At 43.6% G+C, this 20,119-nt stretch overlaps 8 protein-coding genes across 8 annotated transcripts; 4 read left to right on the forward strand and 4 right to left on the reverse strand.

Annotated features, from left to right (window-relative positions):
- On the forward strand, positions 1–1,663 carry Bfra_006449 (putative serine threonine-protein kinase hal4 protein; the record flags this gene model as incomplete). The annotated part of the gene is made up of 2 exons (XM_037336821.1): positions 1–1,479; positions 1,532–1,663. The coding sequence occupies 2 exons, from the start codon at positions 1–3 to the stop codon at positions 1,661–1,663; spliced, it is 1,611 nt and encodes a 536-aa protein (XP_037198187.1).
- Positions 1,664–4,055: 2,392 nt separating this feature from the next.
- On the reverse strand, positions 4,056–5,466 carry Bfra_006450 (uncharacterized protein; the record flags this gene model as incomplete). The annotated part of the gene is made up of 2 exons (XM_037336822.1): positions 4,056–5,193; positions 5,264–5,466. 2 exons carry the CDS (start codon positions 5,464–5,466, stop codon positions 4,056–4,058), a joined length of 1,341 nt encoding a protein of 446 aa, XP_037198188.1.
- A 5,160-nt stretch (positions 5,467–10,626) lies between these two features.
- Bfra_006451 (putative dna-directed rna polymerase i and iii 14 kda polypeptide protein) lies at positions 10,627–11,268 on the forward strand (the record flags this gene model as incomplete). The annotated part of the gene is made up of 4 exons (XM_037336823.1): positions 10,627–10,785; positions 10,861–10,952; positions 11,018–11,094; positions 11,150–11,268. 4 exons carry the CDS (start codon positions 10,627–10,629, stop codon positions 11,266–11,268), a joined length of 447 nt encoding a protein of 148 aa, XP_037198189.1.
- A 133-nt stretch (positions 11,269–11,401) lies between these two features.
- Positions 11,402–12,201, reverse strand: Bfra_006452 (putative nadh-ubiquinone oxidoreductase b14 protein; the record flags this gene model as incomplete). The annotated part of the gene is made up of 5 exons (XM_037336824.1): positions 12,151–12,201; positions 12,012–12,073; positions 11,781–11,927; positions 11,466–11,573; positions 11,402–11,413 (listed from the first exon to the last, which is right to left on the reverse strand). The coding sequence occupies exons 1-5, from the start codon at positions 12,191–12,193 to the stop codon at positions 11,402–11,404; spliced, it is 372 nt and encodes a 123-aa protein (XP_037198190.1). The 5' UTR covers positions 12,194–12,201.
- A 313-nt stretch (positions 12,202–12,514) lies between these two features.
- Positions 12,515–13,031, forward strand: Bfra_006453 (putative cell cycle control protein cwf14 protein; the record flags this gene model as incomplete). The annotated part of the gene is made up of 2 exons (XM_037336825.1): positions 12,515–12,814; positions 12,888–13,031. 2 exons carry the CDS (start codon positions 12,515–12,517, stop codon positions 13,029–13,031), a joined length of 444 nt encoding a protein of 147 aa, XP_037198191.1.
- A 1,010-nt stretch (positions 13,032–14,041) lies between these two features.
- Positions 14,042–16,581, reverse strand: Bfra_006454 (putative calcium calmodulin-dependent protein kinase kinase protein; the record flags this gene model as incomplete). Its single annotated transcript, XM_037336826.1, has 7 exons — positions 14,042–15,049; positions 15,097–15,509; positions 15,562–15,964; positions 16,018–16,167; positions 16,225–16,294; positions 16,353–16,413; positions 16,491–16,581. The coding sequence occupies 7 exons, from the start codon at positions 16,579–16,581 to the stop codon at positions 14,042–14,044; spliced, it is 2,196 nt and encodes a 731-aa protein (XP_037198192.1).
- A 462-nt stretch (positions 16,582–17,043) lies between these two features.
- Bfra_006455 (putative trapp complex subunit protein) lies at positions 17,044–17,679 on the forward strand (the record flags this gene model as incomplete). Its single annotated transcript, XM_037336827.1, has 3 exons — positions 17,044–17,080; positions 17,135–17,527; positions 17,576–17,679. The coding sequence occupies 3 exons, from the start codon at positions 17,044–17,046 to the stop codon at positions 17,677–17,679; spliced, it is 534 nt and encodes a 177-aa protein (XP_037198193.1).
- A 600-nt stretch (positions 17,680–18,279) lies between these two features.
- Bfra_006456 (putative peroxin-3 family protein) lies at positions 18,280–19,949 on the reverse strand (the record flags this gene model as incomplete). The annotated part of the gene is given in 4 exon segments (XM_037336828.1): positions 18,280–18,787; positions 18,802–19,306; positions 19,355–19,740; positions 19,861–19,949. 4 exon segments carry the CDS (start codon positions 19,947–19,949, stop codon positions 18,280–18,282), a joined length of 1,488 nt encoding a protein of 495 aa, XP_037198194.1.
- Positions 19,950–20,119: the final 170 nt, after the last annotated feature.

Here is a 20,119-nt window from a genome sequence, read left to right on the forward strand (position 1 = left end):
ATGGCGTCGGTCGCAGTCCCAAGAGATTTTGCTGAGAAGGCACAACCCTCTCCTACGCCTTCTTTACCTTCGTCCTCACATGGATCTCCTCAATCTCGACCTACAACCTCCAATGTGAGCGCCATCACAAGCACCGAAAATCTAAGCGTGCATGGAACTATGAATGGAACGATTACACCTCCTCCTCCTGCGGTTCTCAAGGCAGCACCTATGCCAACGACTGCCGAGAAACCTTCCATGACGAAGCGTTTAACTCGCATGTTTTCTACAAAGGAATCGATACGGTCAGAAAGTAATCTTACATCGAGTGCCGCCTCTGGTTCCTCGACGCCAAAGGTTGTGGATGGCACAACATCTCCTAAATCATCTTCGAGGCCTGGATCTCTATCCCGAAAGACATCATCACAAGAGAAGAAGAGTCCATCCGACAAATCGAGTGCTACACCGAGTACAAAGGACAAAAATGGTTCAACAAAAGACAAAAAGGCACCCGCAAACCATCAGCGATTTCTCACCATGCCTGATGTGCAAGGGGGCCACGAGCATCATCTGAAGAGTGCCAAGAGACAGGAGAAACTTGGGGAAATGCTGCGAGGCTTGATTAGTGGAAAGGCGAAACAATCCGAAACCCATGAAGGCGAACAACAACTTTCACTCATGTCAAATTGGGTGGATCAACTGAAGCGTGAGAAAGAATCACTGGCTACAGAAAAGAAGGGTGGGCCCAATGCGACGGCAACATTGGTAGATAAATACGGGAAATGTAATGAAGTTATTGGTCGGGGTGCTTTCGGAATTGTCAGGATATCTCACAAGAGGTCCGAACAGGGAACCGAGCAACTTTACGCTGTGAAGGAATTCCGAAGAAGACCCGAAGAGAACGAAAGAAAATACAGCAAGAGACTTACTTCCGAATTCTGTATATCTTCCTCATTACGACACCCTAATGTCATCCATACCCTTGACCTCCTTCAAGACTCGAAGGGGGACTATTGCGAGGTCATGGAATTCTGTGCAGGTGGTGATCTTTACACTTTGGTACTCGCTGCCGGAAAGCTTGAAGTTGTGGAAGCGGACTGTTACTTCAAACAGATGATGCGTGGCGTCGAATACATGCACGAGATGGGAGTTGCGCATCGAGATTTGAAACCAGAAAATCTTCTTTTGACCACACACGGTTCTTTGAAGATAACAGATTTTGGGAACGGCGAATGCTTTCGAATGGCTTGGGAGAAGGACGCACACATGGTAACTGGATTGTGTGGTTCCGCCCCTTACATCGCCCCAGAAGAGTACATTGACAAAGAATTCGACGCAAGAGCTGTCGACGTTTGGGCTACAGGTGTCATTTACATGGCAATGCGTACAGGACGTCACCTTTGGCGAGTCGCGAAGAGAGACGAAGATGAGTTTTATGAGAAGTATTTAGAAGGTCGAAGAGACGAAGAAGGTTATGCTCCCATCGAGTCATTACATCGAGTATGTCTCCCTCTTACAATTCTCATGTCTGTATGAACTAACATGAATAAAGGCACGTTGTCGTAATGTCATCTACTCGATACTGGATCCAAATCCTCACCGTCGTATCACTGCTTCACAAGTTCTCAAGTCCGAATGGGGTCGTGAGATAAAACTCTGTCAAGCAGGTGAGGAAGGACTCTGACATTATGTGCTGGATAGTGGGATTACATGCAGAAAAAGCATGTTCAAGAGCATGATCGAACAGGCAAATCTTCAACGAGACCTCAAGCCATGTAGAACCGAACATAAATTCCGCTCGACCAGCAGCTTCAATTGTCAAGAATGTGGTTTCATTTGTTATTACGACCCTACTGGTATGGGAGCATATAAAGAATTGAAAGACGACACTGGTGTCTCTTCAATATGAGCATTGCGCAATGAAGGGTGGCATATTTCACATGAGCATTACATTACAGCAACAGTATGGCGTTTGGGGAGTTCTTTTTAATAAGCAGCACAGCAAATTTCCTTCTTCTTCACGACCCTGGTTGCTTTGCTTTTTTGAAGCCTTGATGCACACTTTTTACTCATTTTGAGCCATGGGTCTTTTTTTTTCTTCTCGACTTCTCATGAATGGCGAATTGGGGGAGCAAACGATACAGAAAGGGATCTTCCTTTTATGAGTACCCATGATACAATCAAGACTATACATCTTACAGTCGTTATTTATCTTCTTCTTCTTCTTCTTTGACCCCTTTTTGGACAATTACAACCTTTTATTCTTAGAGAGAAAGAGAGAGCTATGGGCTGGGAGTATTTGCTTTTGATTTGGCCTGGCTCTGATTCATGTGTAGTCTTGCTTTTGATGGATCGGAGATGGAGGTATGCACGAGTAAAAATAGCTTGCGATTCTTGGCTGTGGCTTTTTGATACTTATATGGTTGTGCGTGGCTTTGTTTTTTGGTAGAGGATGGGATGGATGGCTGGTTGAAAAGGAAGGTGGTTCTTTGTGTTTTGAAAGTTCGGAATGATGATGGGGATTATGATTTGAGGGATACGTAGTTGGGAGAGGGAAGGTGATGGTGGGAGATTGTAGATAAATGATGAGAATGCGGATCTGGAGATGGGCGAGGGAGGGATGGAAGGATGAATGGATAGGTGAAACGAATCTTGTCTGTGTAGGAATGGGATCGAATCGAATGGAGAGGAAGATTGAGAATGTGAATAAAGAGAGAAAGAATTAAAGAAAGATTAAATAAATGAATTTATGTGTATCTTTTATTCGTGCTCGTGATATGATATGATATGATACACCCAAATCTCAATATGCAAAATATCAATAGGGTACCCCCTATAAATATCGCGTATTTCCCCTTTACCCCCTTTCTCTCCTCTATTACTCTTCTTTCTTTCTTTCTTTCTTTCATTCTTCCTTTCTTTTCTTCCCTTGTCATTTCCCTCCCTCGGCTTCCCTTTCCCCAAGCGAGAAGTGTATACTCAGGTACTTAGGTACATATGGTCCGTGGTAAAGCAGAGGAATAGGAATAGATAGATAGATAGATACACCATCCTAATCTCATTTCCCATACCCAAAACCCAAAACCAAAACACAAACATAATTACAATCAATCTACTGCTCTTCTCACACAATTCTCACAATCCTCACAATCCTCGTACACTTGTGTTATAATTCTCACCTCACTGAGGTATGTGTAGATAAGAGACAAAAGACAAAAGGCAAAAGGCAAATAATACAATACATGTAAACCCTCTATTCTCTCTCTTCTCTTCCCCTCTCATCCCATCTTCTAGCTAGCCCTTCGAATCCCAACCCCAACCCCAACCCCGATTCTAATGCACACCCCTATCAAAGTCCACCAGACGTTCAGCTCACAACACCCTTTATTTACCCTCCTCTTGGTTCCTCATTCCCATCTGAAAACCACAAACTTAATACTATTTTCCACTCTCTATTTCACTAGCAAGATATACACTCATTAATATACTATACTATACTGCACTATACTTTAATCACTCCTGCAAAAGGAAATCACACACAAGGAGGAACACACAGCTCATATAGCACGAAGCGAAGAAGTGGAAATTATTAGAGAGTTATTTCATTGAATATAGAACAGAATCCATTCCTCTTCTGAAAATATCTCCTCCTATCCTTATTTCCCTTCCCTTCCGTTCCTATTCCCATTCCCCATCCACCTCCTCAACCTTCAAAGATTGCCGAAAAATCATGGAAAATCATTGTATGCCATTCCCTTTTCCCTAACCACCCATCCGTTCACCCACAAATCCCTCCATTTCACACCACCCCCATTCACCCTAGCGAATTAAATATAATTGTGTCCATTATAACCATGAATCAACGCATCAATCATATGAAGCAGTAAAAAGAAATCATTCGGTCGATCATAATGGCTCAAGAAAGTATACCGACAGGCACGTACAACATGCCCTGTCATCATAAAACGCAAAAAGAGTATTGCCTTTCCCAGAAGTAAAAGTGAAGCTCCGGTTATAGCATTATTTGTTTGATAGACAAAAGGAAAGAAGAAAAAGAGAGACATGACAACAAACAGCTAAGAATGGAAGAGGTCCCAAGCCCGATTACACAGGCGCATGAACTCTTCCTTCTTCTGTTGTGAAGTCATTGGACTATCTCGTCCCTCTCCAAATGGTCCAGTTCGTCTTGATGTTGGTGGACCTTGTCCAAGTGGTGGACTAGCTCCCTCTTCATACTCTGCTCTAGGTCTTCTTCTACCACTGCTTCGACCAGCTTCTGAAGGTCTCGCGTTGACATTTGTAGGCGATGGAGGAGTGGGGGGTTGATGACCCCCGTAATGTACGAGCTTAGGTAGAAGTTCAGCACGACCACCAGCCAGATCAGCCTGTGCTTCCTCAGCAGAACGGTATTCGCGAGGACGCTGATGGCCCGCAGACGCTGGTGGCTGTGAAGTATGTCCTGGGGATGGGAAACCTGGTCTGGAGTTGGAATGCGATGAATTAGAATTCGAGTTCGAATTTTGGTACACGTTTCCTCTTGGCGATTCACGGTGTGCACCTAGATTTTCAGCTGCGAAGACATCCGAAATTGGTGGTAGTCTGTTGGTGGTTTGGGTAGCAGGTACATGATGGATGTGAGATGTATTGGAGAGATTTGATGGTTGATTTGCGACGTGACGAGTTAGAGGTTGTGGTTGATGTCTGCCAGGAAAGCTGTGGTGCATTGGAGCAGATTGGATAACTCTCTCATTCGCAAATTGCTCGTGGGATGGTGCAACAATGCTTAGTCCTGGCGGCGCCTTTCTTCTAGATGTACCTGGGGTTTTTGCTGGTAACCCACTCAGCTCTCTTTCTTTAGCACTTTCCATTGGCGCATCACCAGGCTTAGCTGTTTGTTGTAACCGCGATTCGATAATGTGTCTCTGTTGTTCACGGACAGATAAACTTCGCTGCAATTGTTCTCGCATCGTCGGATCTTGTGTGACGAAACCTGGCGAGAGACACGCCAATCCGACGTCCTGAATACCTAATCCACCACTCTCCGCACCCCTACCTGTCAATTGACTGGCTGATGGTCTTCCAGTACCTGGATTGATGCTCGAGGTGTTTTTGGTGAGATCAAGCTTTCGAGGTCTATGACGCGAAGTAGCAGTTATTTCAGGTGAGGATGGTTCCTTCTTAACGATAATCTTAGGTGGTGCACCGTTTCGAGATCTGTTGAAATTATGATGTCAGTATTATTGATTTAATTTATCAATCATTTAATTCAAGGAATAATACATACGTAGTAGGTGAAGGTTTTGCTGAAGTTGATTTTGGACTTCCGCTCCCTGTACGCTGTGCCGCCATTGTTACGCTCGGTGTGGCCGACGTAGAAGGTATTCTTTGCGCCGGAGGAGAATTCGAAGGTTTTGAAGGTGCGATATCAACATATGATGATCTATCGTGAGGTACCGGTGAAGGGGCCATTGCAATAGCCGTACTCATTTTGATTGAGGGATACAAATTGTATGATTGAAGAGGAGCAAAAAAAAGAAGGTTCAATGTGGGAGATGGTGAAACTTGCTGATGTTTGAAAATGAGGGAGCTTTCTCGCTTCCTTGTCTCCAATCAATCCGCCTGTAAGCAAAAGTCTTGAATGACTCTGTACTCTTCGCAATGTACAGAGTGAAGATTCCAAAATGAATACACACTTTACTTGTTTATATGATGTGGTGCAATCGTAAATGTCTTTTCTTTCCCTTTTCCCTTTTCCCTTCCGATTCTTGTACTCTCCCTCTTTCCGTATCTTTCAAGATTCGGATTCGTGCGTCCGTCGGTCGGTCGGCGTGTTTCCACAAATTCAGCGTAGAATTTGATTATGATACTTCTCTCCGATGTACAAAAGTATACAGTCGACAAACGACAGTATAAAGAGTGAGGTGAGATGCTGTGTTTACTTAATGGTGACTGTTGAGAATGTTGAGTCGAATGGTGGTTTGACTCGAGTTTTGACCTTTTACCAAGTACGTACGTAGTAAATGATGGATGAAAGGCAATGCGTATTTTCCAGGTATCCCTAGTACTTTTCTTGCGGTGGCTTTGATGATAGTTATGCGTTTAAATAGAAAAAAAGAGGATTTGAGGCTTGGATGTTGTTTCGTTTTCGAACGAATCTACTTGTAACAGACGGTACAAGACCGATGTGCTATTGCGAAGAAGATATTGACTGGTACTTCTCGTGTTGTAGCTGAGAATGGGAATGGGACGGAAGCTGATCAGATGATCGTGGTGATTGATTGATAACTATACTGGTGAGATAGCAAAAAGTACTTTTGTAGGTTTTATAAATAAATCGATAACCAAAACTACACAGTGCTCTGGGAAGTATCCTGAAGTGGTAAAAAGGAAGAAGAGCAGAAGGAGGAGAAGAAGTAAAAACAGATCCGATCAGAGAGGGGTTCGCCTTCATAAAGAAGCTGGGAAACGAGAGGTCGCAGTCGCAGCAGTCAGTTTGAGAAAGGTCAGAATCGGTCTTTATGGGTGGCGGTGAGGTTTTATGAATTTAATTGAAATCGAGGCTTTTGCCAGGCTTTCGAGGTAATGGAGGTTTCTTAGGTGGGTGTGTTTCAGGTTATTTCGTATACAGGATAAGTAGGTCAGTTAAGCACTCTTGAGACTCTTAGCGGGATCCTGTGTGCTTATTACTCCGTCGAGTATTATATTTATATATCCCAGGTATATCATCGGTAGTAATAAGTAGACTAAGACTCATATTGATATAATCTCATGTAACTCTCTCTTATCACTCGTATCAATTATCATCATCCATATAATACCAATATTCATTCCACGTTAATTAACAAACACTCTTGATTCTTGCCTCTCGCAAGTCGTCACTTCTGGAATTCATCCGTTTGATTGGATTCGATCATGGAGGAGTCGAAAAGAGGATTACCTCCACCCTCTTAGGTCGATCACAAAAAAGAAAAAGAAAGAAAGAGGTTCAAACACCGGGTGCTAGTGCTAAGCAATGAGTGATGGTGGGTGCACTGGTGTTCTAATACTACCTGGGTTAGAGAGCAGGGTGGGAATGGATTCATTGGCTATCAAGGCTGTTTGTCCAAGGTTCTTCGGCTGTATGGCTGTTTGATTGTTTGACATGGCTGTTGGTAATGGATTCAATGGGTGCTCGATAATGCGTGCGTGATACGAGCGAGTTACATACACATCTGAGGTGCTGATTCATATGGATATGGATTCAAGACGAGATCTTGCACACAGTACAGTAGGTAGATGGATGGTCAACGCAGAGATGTCGATACCGGACGTGAAGATTACTGCAAACCCTTTTCCCGGTACAATAGAGTAGCATTCCGTCACGCAGTATGAAATATCACTGAAGGACCCCCGGTCCAGTGTCAATGCGTTACTTCCAACTCGTGTCGATTTTAATTATATACCCCGTAGTCCGACACTGGAAGTTTGGGCTTCTCACACGGAAAAGGAGGGTAGGAGAGGGGTTGAAATCTCGATAGATGAAGGAAAAGCGTCGGATGAAATGGAGGGGAAATTATATGTTCCAGTCAAGTCACCAGTCTCACGTATTTTGGAATGCAACTGGTCCTCTCGTACGTATTCGAAGACGTAAACATGGGAAACTAGGATACTCTGTAGATTTCGAGAGTAAGTGGATTGGAAATTCAGTATGAAAGAATCTCCAAGGAATACCAAATTGGAGATGTATAAAGTTTTATTATGGAGGGAGGGATTGGGGATTTGATGAAGATCCAAATTATATTTCTATTCAGCAACCCAACCTCTGACGCCTTTGTTTCTATGCTTGCTTTGGTTTGTTTGATCTGATATTTAAGGATTTTATTTAAGTTGCATATCAATGCTTGAGAGCGGGAGGTCATTGAGGTCATAACTTAGGATGGGATGAAGGATGGATTCGTATACATTACGATATGCGATTGTCAATATACGAGTCACTAGGTGATATTGGGATATTTCAAATATAACGATGGCGATAACTTACACGTTGCCATAGGAGATTTTCCTCCATAGTCAATCATGCAATTTATTATATCATTTACCCACGAAGCTCAATGTATTTTCAGGAAATGAAGCTCAAGAGAAGCTTGGACTTCATGAAAATCAACTATTGTTTTAGATTCAACTCAAGGCAGAGTGTGCGGTACTTAGTACCTGGCGGGAGTCGGATAAATAGGGAAGTTCTAGGAGAAAATAGTAGATTAGATCTGGCAGCTGGTGTCTGACTGGTGGATGTGGTTGGCTATCAAACATGAATCAAATCCCAAAGGTCTTGGCCATCATTTTCTCTGCCAATGAATATAAGACATTATTGATGTGAGAATTGCCGTTGGAAAGTTTCAGCTCAATCTTGAAGGGCGAAGGCAAAGTAGAAGAAGCTATGTTATTCTCGTCTTCTACATCGCCCAAACCTCCCCAAAGATTTTTCATCGTTCAAAACTCCAGAGATCGTTTTCCATGCTTTTGGGTTTCAACCCTTGTAGTCCTGATCTGCAGGATCTGTAAATTCAATATTTCATAGTGTCCTAGTGAAACCCTTGCTAGTCCTGCATCAATTTTATCCAAATTGCACACCATTATCATTAGCTTATCGGTCGTCCCTTTTGTTTCATTGATAATTTTGTGAAATGAAGCATAGTCCTGATCTGGCCAATTTTTAATATATATCACACGAGTTTGAGATAATCGTTAGATCTTGCATGTGAATATTGCTTGTAATGCCCCTCCCTATCACATTCATACGGATAATTGCATCAAAAGGATCTGATTTGTAAGATGTTTTCGATGTTCAATATTTCTCGCTTGCGGCCCTGACGATCAATCGTGTGTTGTGAGGATAAGCATGGTCTGTGAACACAAACCCCTCTTCTTTCGGACATCACAATATATATGATTATTCTGATGGATGGTGAGCTTGAACGATTGGAAGGTCATTCCAAGCTGGGATGTAGTGGTGAGAATTGTTTAATTTTCGGGTTGCCCGCTCTTTAGTAGACTCGTATTCCTCCCAAGCACGTATATAACTGAATACCTAAGAGCCACAAAAGATGTACGTGACACGAGAAAGCTGACTTGGCTTCTTCACCTCCCAATCGGAGATCAATAAGATGCACATCAACATAGACAGCTTTCAGGTTTGACAGCTCCCGAGTCTATGATCATTCGTCGAACAACGAACTTTTAGAGCTAGTTAAAGCAAGTAAGGACCGAAGCCAGCTTTGGAAAAGCCAGCGAGCCCCTCCTAGAGTCCAGAGTCCAGTGTCCACCTACCATTGAAGGTGGTCCATGCGGACATGGTCCGAAGAATCCCTGTTAGAACTGCGACGGTTGCGTTTGACAAATTGATACCCTAGTCACAAAAAAATAACCAACCAAATGGCTCCATGAATGATCTTCCTTGAAACGCGGCTCAGCATCTCCCTCCAATCAAACTTCCCCACATGAAGGAGACGCGTTGGAAAGATTAAAGAGGAGAGAAGAAATCTTTGCAAACGAAGGCTCACGTCACGTCGTGGGGAAGAATTAATAAGTAAAAAAAGATAAATTAAAGAGAGAAAGAAAGATCGCTGGTATGGACACGCGATTCGTGTCTCATCTTCTGCAAAAAAATAAAAACTAGTGATGTTTCCAACTCAACAGATCAAAAATGGGGCATGGGACATGGGACATCTGCATCTATTCGTGGCAAGGCTGTGTGCGACTTCACCTGAAGATGAGGCAATCGTGAGAAATCCATTCGTTGATCCTGCGCCACAATACTGTTTCGTACTCATAACAGGTGACTTTGTTATGTGCTGTATGTAGTGGAACATGCCCCAAGTTCTCAACGGCATCTTGGAACACATTCGGTTGTCGAAATTGTACAGTTCTCCGAAAAGTAAAATCTGTATCGTATCGTTTCCGGCATATTGCAGAGATACCCCAGATTTGGCACTATCGAATTTTTCCTCTCCTAAAGACACTTGAGCCTTGGCCAACCTACCAACGGGCGACCAAAGATTTCCTAATCTTTCTTTGCCGCGCGCGAGTGTAACAGCCTAGAGTAACATCCCCCTTAAGCTAAGGCCATAACATATATGACGTTCCCACAGCTGGCATAACGTTTGCCATTATCGAGATAACCCCTATTCCATAGCTTAACCTTTTCCTCGGGTCATACATAAGCCCGAGGCCTTTAAACGGTTGATGCTCATTTGCCGCCACTGAGCGTCAAGGTTGGCTCTTTTAGCCTATCAGGAGTTGCACAAGTCAAGTAAATCATCAAAAACAAACAATCTATTGGACTTTCAAACATTACTTGGCCGAATTGGGAATCTCGGAAAAGGAGAAGAGTAGGAAGAAAATCCTCTAGATTGACCACAGAAGTTCTAGAAAACTGCGAAAACTTCATGGAACGTAGCAAGGGAAAATAGACGGGGCATTGAATTTCGCGCGAAGTCCCAAGTGGCATGGGCAATGGCCTCAGGCATTAAATGAAAACATCAAATCTCTTATCTGCACGTGACCATTGATAAAATTTATCAAAATTATCAATCCTGCAGTTCTTCACCAGATTAGACATTTCTTTGCGCCCGTCTATCTTACGATAACACTCCCTCAAACAAATTGATCATGGCACCACGAAAGAAGGAAGCAGAGGCATCTGCACCAGCTCCCGCAGAAGATGTATCAATGGAGGAAGTGCCAGCAGAAACTGAAGGCGAAACCCTCATGCGCGAAGATCCGCACAACCCCGCTGCGATGATGTTCCAGGAACAGAGACTTCGTATTGTAAGAACACACAGAAATCTCAAAGGGACTTGCAGCAGTATAGTCAAGAGTATGTGCTAACTTCGTGGGATTCAGCTTCCTGGATCGAGTGACAAGGCTGCATCTTTTGAGTTTAAGAAAGAAGATCACACGTTAGGGAATGCGTTGAGATACATCATCATGAAGAAGTATGCCGGATTCCTGGTAACCTGCAAATTTATTGGCTCAATTATACTGATCCTTCCCTTTCCAGTCCTGATGTTGAGTTCTGCGGTTATTCGATACCACATCCTTCGGAAGAGTTAATGAACATTCGAATCCAAACATATGGTCAGTATCGCCCGTTCTAAATTGTGTAGAGACAACTGGCTAATAATAAAAATAGATAATTCAGCTGAAGATGCTTTAAGAAAGGGGTTAGATGATTTGATAGATCTTTGTGATGTGGTTGCCGATAAATTCACAGCAGCACGGGAGCAGCATGCCTCTCAGATGGAGTCGTAAACAACGTAATGTATTGGGGCCAATAACTTAAATATCACGGCAGTGGCAAGGCGTATAAAAGGGAAGGATCTCATGGAGTTCAATTGAGGTTCATTGGGATATGTACAAAGCGACAAAATAAAGATACCAACTTCTAATTGCGTCCCTTTGATTGAGGTCAGAAATGAATTCAAGATGAGAGCAACATTTAGACATACCTCTAAGAAACCTGTCATGAAGTTCTGCGGTAATCTTGCAGTTGGGTCCTCTTCTGCTCGGAAATACTTCAAGATGTGAGGAAGTTGCTTCCAGTAGTTCAAAGTCTCCTATAAAGCACAAAATTAGTACATAGACTTCATGTGTAACCCATCGCATTCCACGCCCCCTAATTGTGTTCCATATTGCTGCTGATGCCAAAGATCCTTTCTCGCATGCCAGGCCCCTCTCTACAGCACACACTGCTCCGTACAACCCCTCTTTCATCTTGTCTCCTCGCAACCCGGAGACATAATTTCCCAACCTCTTTAACGTACCTGGAATTCTGCATGGCTCTCATACAATAGCTTGTCCACCGTTCCAATGTGGTTCACGTATCTGTGCCTCTCAAACTCCGACCGCATCTTCGTCCTCAATTGTGAAACTGGCATGCCGAGAGAGTACATTGTTTGGATTTCCGGAGCCTACATCAACACCCGTCAGTTTCCATACTCCCCACACGTCCGCCGTTCTCTCCAGCCCTTCCCACGGATACAGAACAAACATACAGCACGGATCCATTCTCTGTAGCTCTTCAACACTCTTGATTTCGCATCAGTCCAGTTAACGGCTATCGCATTAATTAGCTTTTCTTCTATATCAAATACAGAGCACTATGGCTCATGGGGCACAGGAAGGTTAACTTACACTGGCGCGTCCGCTGCGCAAGATAAGTAGGATTAATAACCATTGTCGCTGATTCGTTGTGATCAAATCTCCATTCAGTCCCCAGAAGTTGAGGTTCCTTGATAGAAGCGACCGATCAAAATATGTCACGTGGACGCGGTAAACCTTAATTTTTTAGCTGGGAGCTCGAGGCTGACGAATTAATTTTTGAATGAGAGCTTGCTTGCTTGCTTCACCCCGCTGCGAATCATATAATCTTATTGACACTCACACACAACTACGACCTTACTTTCTACACCTGAATACAACACAATACTTCACAACAATTTACCACAACTGTTGCCGAACTTATAACTACCACAATTACAACATAATCACCGCAACCATGCCTGCCATCCGCCACTCCTCCAAGCGCAAAGCTCCCCCAAATGGCTACAGCGATATTGAAGATTCTCTCCTCGTCTACAGCAACAAAATGAAAGATGCTATCGCAGCTCCACCATCCACTGGTCCCCGTCATCAAGCCACATGGGAAATCACACAAATAAATCATCAGCGAAGTAGATACGTTTGGGATATGTACTGTGAAGAAAAGATCAGCAAGGAATTATATGATTGGTGTGTGAAGAACGGTCAATGTGATGCGACGCTCGTGGCGAAATGGAAGAAGGAGGGCTACGAGAAGGTATGTTTTATTCTTGGTGAAGGGTATGGTGGATGCATGTTTGAGTGATTTACTAATGGGTAATTGGATACAGTTATGCTGTCTTAAATGCGTTCAAACGAAAGAGACAAACTTTAACTCTACCTGTATATGCCGGGTACCGAAGGCAGACCTGAAGGAGGACCAGGAGATTCAATGCGTTAGTTGCGGATGCAGAGGTTGTGCTTCGAGTGATTAGGCGGGCGGCCTTCTTACAGCTTGTTTGCGGATGTACTCATTACATTTGCTTTTTTAGGTCGAATGCAGAAATTCGAGAGCAGTGTTGACTTCATTCAAAGGGAGCGATGCGTGCTATTTAGGTAATGATGGCCAGAGAACCAACACATTTCTAGAATCGTTGTGGGAATATTTGAGGAGACATCCTATGTGAGATAACAGAGGGGGAGTAAAACAATTTGGCGAGCATCATTTGCTTTGTATACTTTGATGATACCAGTATTCGGCATTTGGCGTTCAGGGAATTTGGATAGGTCAGGAGGGAAAGGGAACACACAGAGAGTGATATTGGTCAAAGACTAGGAGTATTGACTGCAAAGTTTTAGAGATGGACAGTATGGAAGGGAAATGCAAGTATGTTGCAGCTTTCATTCACTGAACGTATCATCAAGGACGAGGGGGGGGGGTTCTCAAGGGGTCCCAGAGCTCAGGACTACCTATTTTGCAATCTCCTGGCAAGAAAACTAGCCAAGAAAGACGCAGGACGCGTTCTCAGAGAGCTAAGCTGCTGGCCTTTTACCTAATAGTAATGGAAATGCCATCTAGGGTTTATGACCGGCATGTGAACAATGAGATTTGCATATTTTGCATCTATTTCGAGAAAGGAGAATAGTCTCGATAGTAATACAGAAAGAGAAATCAGTATCCGAGTTACCCAACCGAATTGAATTGAACTGTTGAAATATGCGTGGTATACATAGTAAAAGATTCAATAGACAGACAGCAGGCACGTCTGACAACATCTACAGGGACCCTATAAATCCAATACTCATAGCTTCTCGACGTAGCTATAATAAAAACAGTTATCTTGTATTGCAAAATTATGGTATTCGAGAATCGTATCAACCCATCTGACAACTCACTACTGACATACGTTAAACGCCTGCCAGAACAATAACTTCACTTGACCATCTATGTCATGATATTTTCCTTCCTCGATCTTTTCCTTTAGTTTCCACATAGCCCCGTGCACTACTTCTCAGACGTAGCCCCTTCCCTCTCACTGACATCTCTTCCCATATTCCTCGTGTTCTCCACCGCCTTAGATACCAACTCGGAGAAAGCCTGATGGCCTTCTGTAAGTTTCTCATGAAGAGAACGTTCATCTTTACTTTCCTGGGCGCGATCTACAAGGCCCTTCCATCCTTCTTGAATTCTACCCTTCATCTCCGTATGATTTGGGAGATTTTTCATGTGACGATCAGCTTTATATTCCTTTTTATGATCTACTCTTCGCGTCAGATAGACAGTCGCGGCGTGCCCTTGGACAGCACGAATTCTATCGACCTCTTGTTGGTAGGCGGTATCGTATATATTGAAATCGGCTGCTGTAGGGGATTCAGCTATCAATTCTTGTACGGGTTCATTTAGAGGATCGCCGTCTTCCCCAACTCCGGCACCAATTCCCAGGTACAGAGGCTGTTCGTCCAAAGGGTCGTGAGCGTGGCCCTTGTCACCAGATTGCTGTTCCCGAAACTCTGGGCGTTTTTCTATCGAATTAGATGAATCAGTCTTCGCGATACTACGTGATTGGACTTTCTTGACTATAGGCTCCTCATCCACTACAATTGTACTAGAAGAGTCCATTCGGCTCGCCATAGTCCTAGGACCATCAGCCGATGGATATGTTCCATCATGGTGTACACCTTCAGCAGCAAGTGCTGCTTCAACCAGACGTCTATCCTCGAGATCCGAGCTTTTGGACCTATGAAGCGCGGATTCTTTTTGCTCGGTCATCCCAATAGATGGGTGTAGAACACGAATACCTTTCCCTAATGTCTCAGAGATAGCATTAGGTCTTCTCTGCTCCATTTTAGACTTGAATTTCTTCACAGCCTTCATAACCGCGAGAAGACCCCTCATTTTAGCAGTTATTGCATGATTGACCTCGATTTCACTCGGCGGCTCAACTAGATTTGCAATGTTCTCTTCCTTTGGTAGTAATGGGTCAGTTCCATTATTAGTCACCCAGGGATGTTCCTACTGAATGTCAGCCATATTCGGTAAAACGTATAGGGGAAGCATACGCGAATTTCATCCATAGTAATTCTCTTTTTTGGATCTTTTTCCAGAATTCTTCGCATTAAATCGACAAACTGAGGGTCGGTACTTGGCTCATAGTCAACCTCATCATTCTTGATTGCCTCATACAATTCAAGTACTCCGGTCCGTTCGAAAGGTATGTGACCGAAGCGCAGACAATACAATGAGATTCCCATGGACCATATGTCAGCCGCCCTTCCGGAAACATCGCCATGCTTCGTTACGCACAACTCAGGAGGTAAAAACGCCGGAGACCCTGTAGATTTGGCTGTCATCATATCTGAAGCCTTTTCAAACATTTCAGAAACTCCGAAATCCACAACTTTCAGCACGTCGTCTTCGGTTAAAAGTAGATTATCCGGCTTGATGTCCCGGTGCACAACGCCTTGAGCATGAACTTCGTGATGTGAGCCATGATGTCAATACAGAAGATTGCCGTAGGTACTTACGATATTCAATGCCAAGTATTAGATCTCTAAACCAGCACCTGCAACTTTCAACATCATATGGATCTGCTTTCTCTCCAAGCCCAACCTTCATGACAACGCCTTTCTTACACATTTCCAAAACCATATAAAGAGAATCTTCCTCAGGATCATCCAAAACTTCTATCAAACTAACAAGATTGGGATGGTTCAATTTTTTCATGATAGCGATCTCCTCTTTAATCAGATACAAAGGATTTCCCCGTTGCTCATTGATATGGATGTCGGATGCCGAATGGCGATGAAGGGGGGAATTGAAACCGCTCCCTGCTGCGAGATGTCCGGGTCGTCTGACATAATGTGGCCTTCGAAGGATATTCGATTGTGCTCTTTTCCGTAACCTTGATTTGGAGAACTCTTTGACTGCCTATGTACCCAATATTAAACCAATGATCAACGGCTTAGGACAGAAGCCCTTACAAATTCCGTCCCGTACTGATCCACTGCTAGATGAACAGCCCCGAAAGAGCCCCTGCCAATTTCATCTTTGATAATGTATTGATTAATGTGATGTTCGGCTCTCCCATCTTCTTCATTATTCATGTATTCGGATCTTGCATCAAGCGTTTCCTTTTGCAATCAGCATATTTTTAAATGAATATCCAGATTGTGAGACTTGGGCCTAACCTTTACTTGCCGGTGTGCAGAGGCACTGCGACGGTGATGTCGAAGAGGACTTTGGTATGCGGGGGTGGAACTTGAAGATCCATTAGCGGGAGATAAAGATAAGGAGGGGTCATTTGGAGGCGATTTACAGGTATTGTACCAAAGGTGGGCGGCCATCAACTAATTCACCGGGTATATTGAGAGAAATGCCTATGAAGGAGGTAAGTCGGGTTACATTATAGAGAGTATTGGTACGTATGGTCGCGAGGTTGAAAACCTTCACTTACCGTGAGAAGGAAGAATGCCCGCATCAGCCTCTTTCTGGGTAATATCACCCGGATGACCTGGGTTTTCACAATCGCCAGCGAATGAAGACATTTTTTGTAGAAGTTAAATATCTCCCTTCATATCCCAAAGACCAGCTATGTTGAAGGTCGAGCACAAGAAAAGACAAAGAGAGCAGTATTTGGGTGGAAGGGGGGGAAGAAAGGTAAGATTGAACCGTGAGGCTACCAAAAATTACTTTGACGAATGAGGAGCTTTGGTCAAGGGGTCGGCCGATCTCTGGGATTAGAGGCATTAGGCTTGCTTAGCTTGATAAAAGCTTAATTTGATAGCGTGCGCTTAGCCTGTACTATCATTTTAATTTCGAACCTGGGACCAAATTAAAGCCTATTATTCAACGTTGAACCACCCTTACCGTACATAGTACATAATACATAATACATACAGAGTACATACCGACGAAGCCTTGTCAATAATAATCAGTTACGAGGCCGAAAGTGTCCCAAGGGAATATCAACATTCCGAAATACTTCAGACTACAACTATATTCTCACCATGGTTGTTTATTCCTTTTACATATTCGATAGGCATAGTAAGTCAATACACGTCTTGGAATTTGCAATTGACACTAAATCATATCCCTCAGCCGAATGCATCTATTCCAAACTCTGGCACCGCAATAATGACCGACCCCTCTCCACCACCGGCGCAACTGCGCGACCCATTTCCGGCTCCAGTAACTCCAGCGCCGTACCTCCTCTTAATGTTCCAGAACTTGCCGTGCCGAAGAGTCGCCCTGGGAAGTTGAGCGCGCAAGACGATGCCAAACTGATATTTGGAACTATATTCTCGCTGCGGAATATGGTGAGAAAGTTAGGAGGACCGGACGATAGCTTCATATCGTTTCGAACGGGACAGTATAGGTTACATTACTATGAGACGCCAACGAATATCAAGTTCGTGATGCTTACCGACACACAAACTCCAACTATGAGGCAGGTGCTACACCAGATATATGTGAATCTTTATGTGGAATTTGGTATGGCCATCCCCATTATCATTCATACAATGTGCTGATACTTCGCAGTTGTCAAGAACCCGCTATCTCCCGTCGAGCACCCTGGAGGCGAAGGAGTTGCAAACGAGCTCTTCGAGCTGGCCCTCGACCAATTCGTTAAAGGTGTTCTTTGATGTCCAATGCGCATCACGAACTTGATGATTTACACGCAGTGGATATTCAATGTCGCACAGCATTTAATTTTGGACTGTAATACAATAGAACATAGTTGCAGGTCTAGGCGTTTGGGGGTTATTGGAGTCGAGGTTAAAGGGGACATATTTAGTAGAATGGGGAGTTGAAATAGGAGCCGACCTGAGAAATCGAGGAAGTCAAAACGTCTGAACACCCAGTTCTGGGTTGCTAGATAACATCGTTGAAGCCGACTGGGTTTAGATTTTATAATCAAATGGTTTCCACGATATGTCTCACTTCACTCTTCATTGTCTAGGGTGGATTCGACAAATCAAACGATCTCCTATTCTCAGGTACTTCGTATCCTGGACTTTGAAGATCAAATCATAACATGTACATCAAAGTGGGCCAAGCAGGATAGAACAGACGATACAGCTCTCAACGATCTAAAGGATGATACAATTATGCCATTATTTTGGTATCTTTTACATGACTCGTTTCTTCTTTCGCCTCAATGAATTTCCCGCAACCTTGCCCAATAGTGATTCCCATATTCCAAAAATTCCCTCGGCTTTGTATAAGCCTCGCCCAGATCCAATCTACAAAGATGTTACTTTGTCCGCGGGGTCTACCGCTTTCCCCCACGCACTTTCAAATCTGCTAGCAGTTCCCACGTCAATAAGACTATCTTGGCCATTCGAAGCCACAGAGGTCATTTCAGATTCGCCCAAGCCATTCTTTGGCACTAACACGGCACTCCCAAAATCATCGATCGGATTAATCTCATTCTCGTGACTAGAATAAACCACTGCGGCAAAAGCCTCTAATTCCCTAACCTGCTCCATGGCTTGAAGGTATTCATTAGGCACACCATTTCCAATGGAATGAGCCTGTCTGGTAAGCACAGCTAAAATCAATGGAAGCTTTACCGCGTTTGGCTCAACGATTTCAGTAACACGAGCATCTTCAGGCTGAGACGGAATCTTGAAGCTTTGTTGAGCGATCTTTTGTTCAACAAGAGTTGAGAAACCGGCATCAAGAAGCATAGTCAGAACGTGGGAGAATGGTGGAGAGTCAATAAGATCCGAGGTTTCATCAAGGAGTCGTCTTAATGGTGACACAGGGACGATGAAGGTGTCTCAGGCTCCATAGTTTTCATGCCGGATTCTTTGATGACGAAATCCTCTTGGTCTCGAGGAGGTAAGAGGTATTGTAACCAGCGAGTAGCCTGTCTGTCTTCGGGGGTGGCTCCTTCTACCTTTTTACGGACCTCAAGCGTCAATTCGGAGAACTTAGCCATGGTGAGTTCTTCTCTGATAGAAGTGTCCTTGAATACTTCTTTTACCGCAGCTTCAACCTTGAACATGACATCTCTCCACCCTCTATGAAGCAACCACCAGCTGAATGTCAAGTATCGTCTATTCGTCTCGAAATCGTTTCCATAGGCTTGATCTGAATTGTCATCATCGTTGTTTTCCAAGCTTATTGTTGACTGTTCCACGCCACCAGTGGCTAGCGAGACTACACTCGAAAGATAACTGCGACGTCCTAGTAGATTAAGTTGAATCCGTGTGAGTAGAGTGAGAAGAGAGAGAGTATATATCAAAGTGAATGATCGCGTGATAGCTAGCAGATATTAGCAATGAATGTAAAATCGAACTTCAATTATCTTACAGCTAATCTTAAGATCATTCCATAATTGCATCTTCGACCTTTTGATCTTTTGTGCTTGCTGTTCTCCTTGTTGCCCTCCATCTTGTGCTCCATCAACACCCAACTCTAATCCTGAAGGTATTCCGAGTTGACTTATATGCATTCCACTATCACTAAAACTCACCATGCTTCTGCCATCGTCATCGGTAATACTAGGAGGACTGGAACCCCAATCAGATCGACGATCGGCTCCATTTCGTGCCTGCTTCGCAGCTTTTTGTTGTTGCAACTCGTCGGTGATTCTCTCTGTTTTCAATTCTGCAAGAATATTCTCGGTGGCGGTGGGCAGGAGGGCCAAGACGGTGTAAGTACAATCCTCCTGATTTTGTTCAAACCGACGTCGAAGACTAAGAATAAGTGGATAAGCATAAGTCACTATCTCGGTGGGTATCAAACTTTACTTCTCTCGAGCTATACGATCACTACTCATACGTTGTCGAGCATCATGAATCTTTCCTAGCACGTACTGAGTAGCTACATAGCCTACACCAATCACTCCGAAACCAATCGCAAGGGGAGTCCTATTCCTCCTTGCCCATTTGCGAAGGGAATTCATGATTTTGTTCTTTTAAAGAAAAAGAATTAAACTACAATCACATAACGTTGAAGGATGATTGTTTAAAAGCTTGAAAATGTGAAGAAAATGAAATAATATTGAATGTTGAAATGATAAGTTTTAATTATAAAGTTTCCCTCAGGAACCTTGAAATGTGAGGAAAGCTCCCT

This window comes from Botrytis fragariae (assembly GCF_013461495.1).
Source record: "Botrytis fragariae strain BVB16 chromosome Unknown tig00000000, whole genome shotgun sequence".
In the NCBI taxonomy this organism is placed as follows: Eukaryota; Fungi; Ascomycota; class Leotiomycetes; order Helotiales; family Sclerotiniaceae; genus Botrytis; species Botrytis fragariae.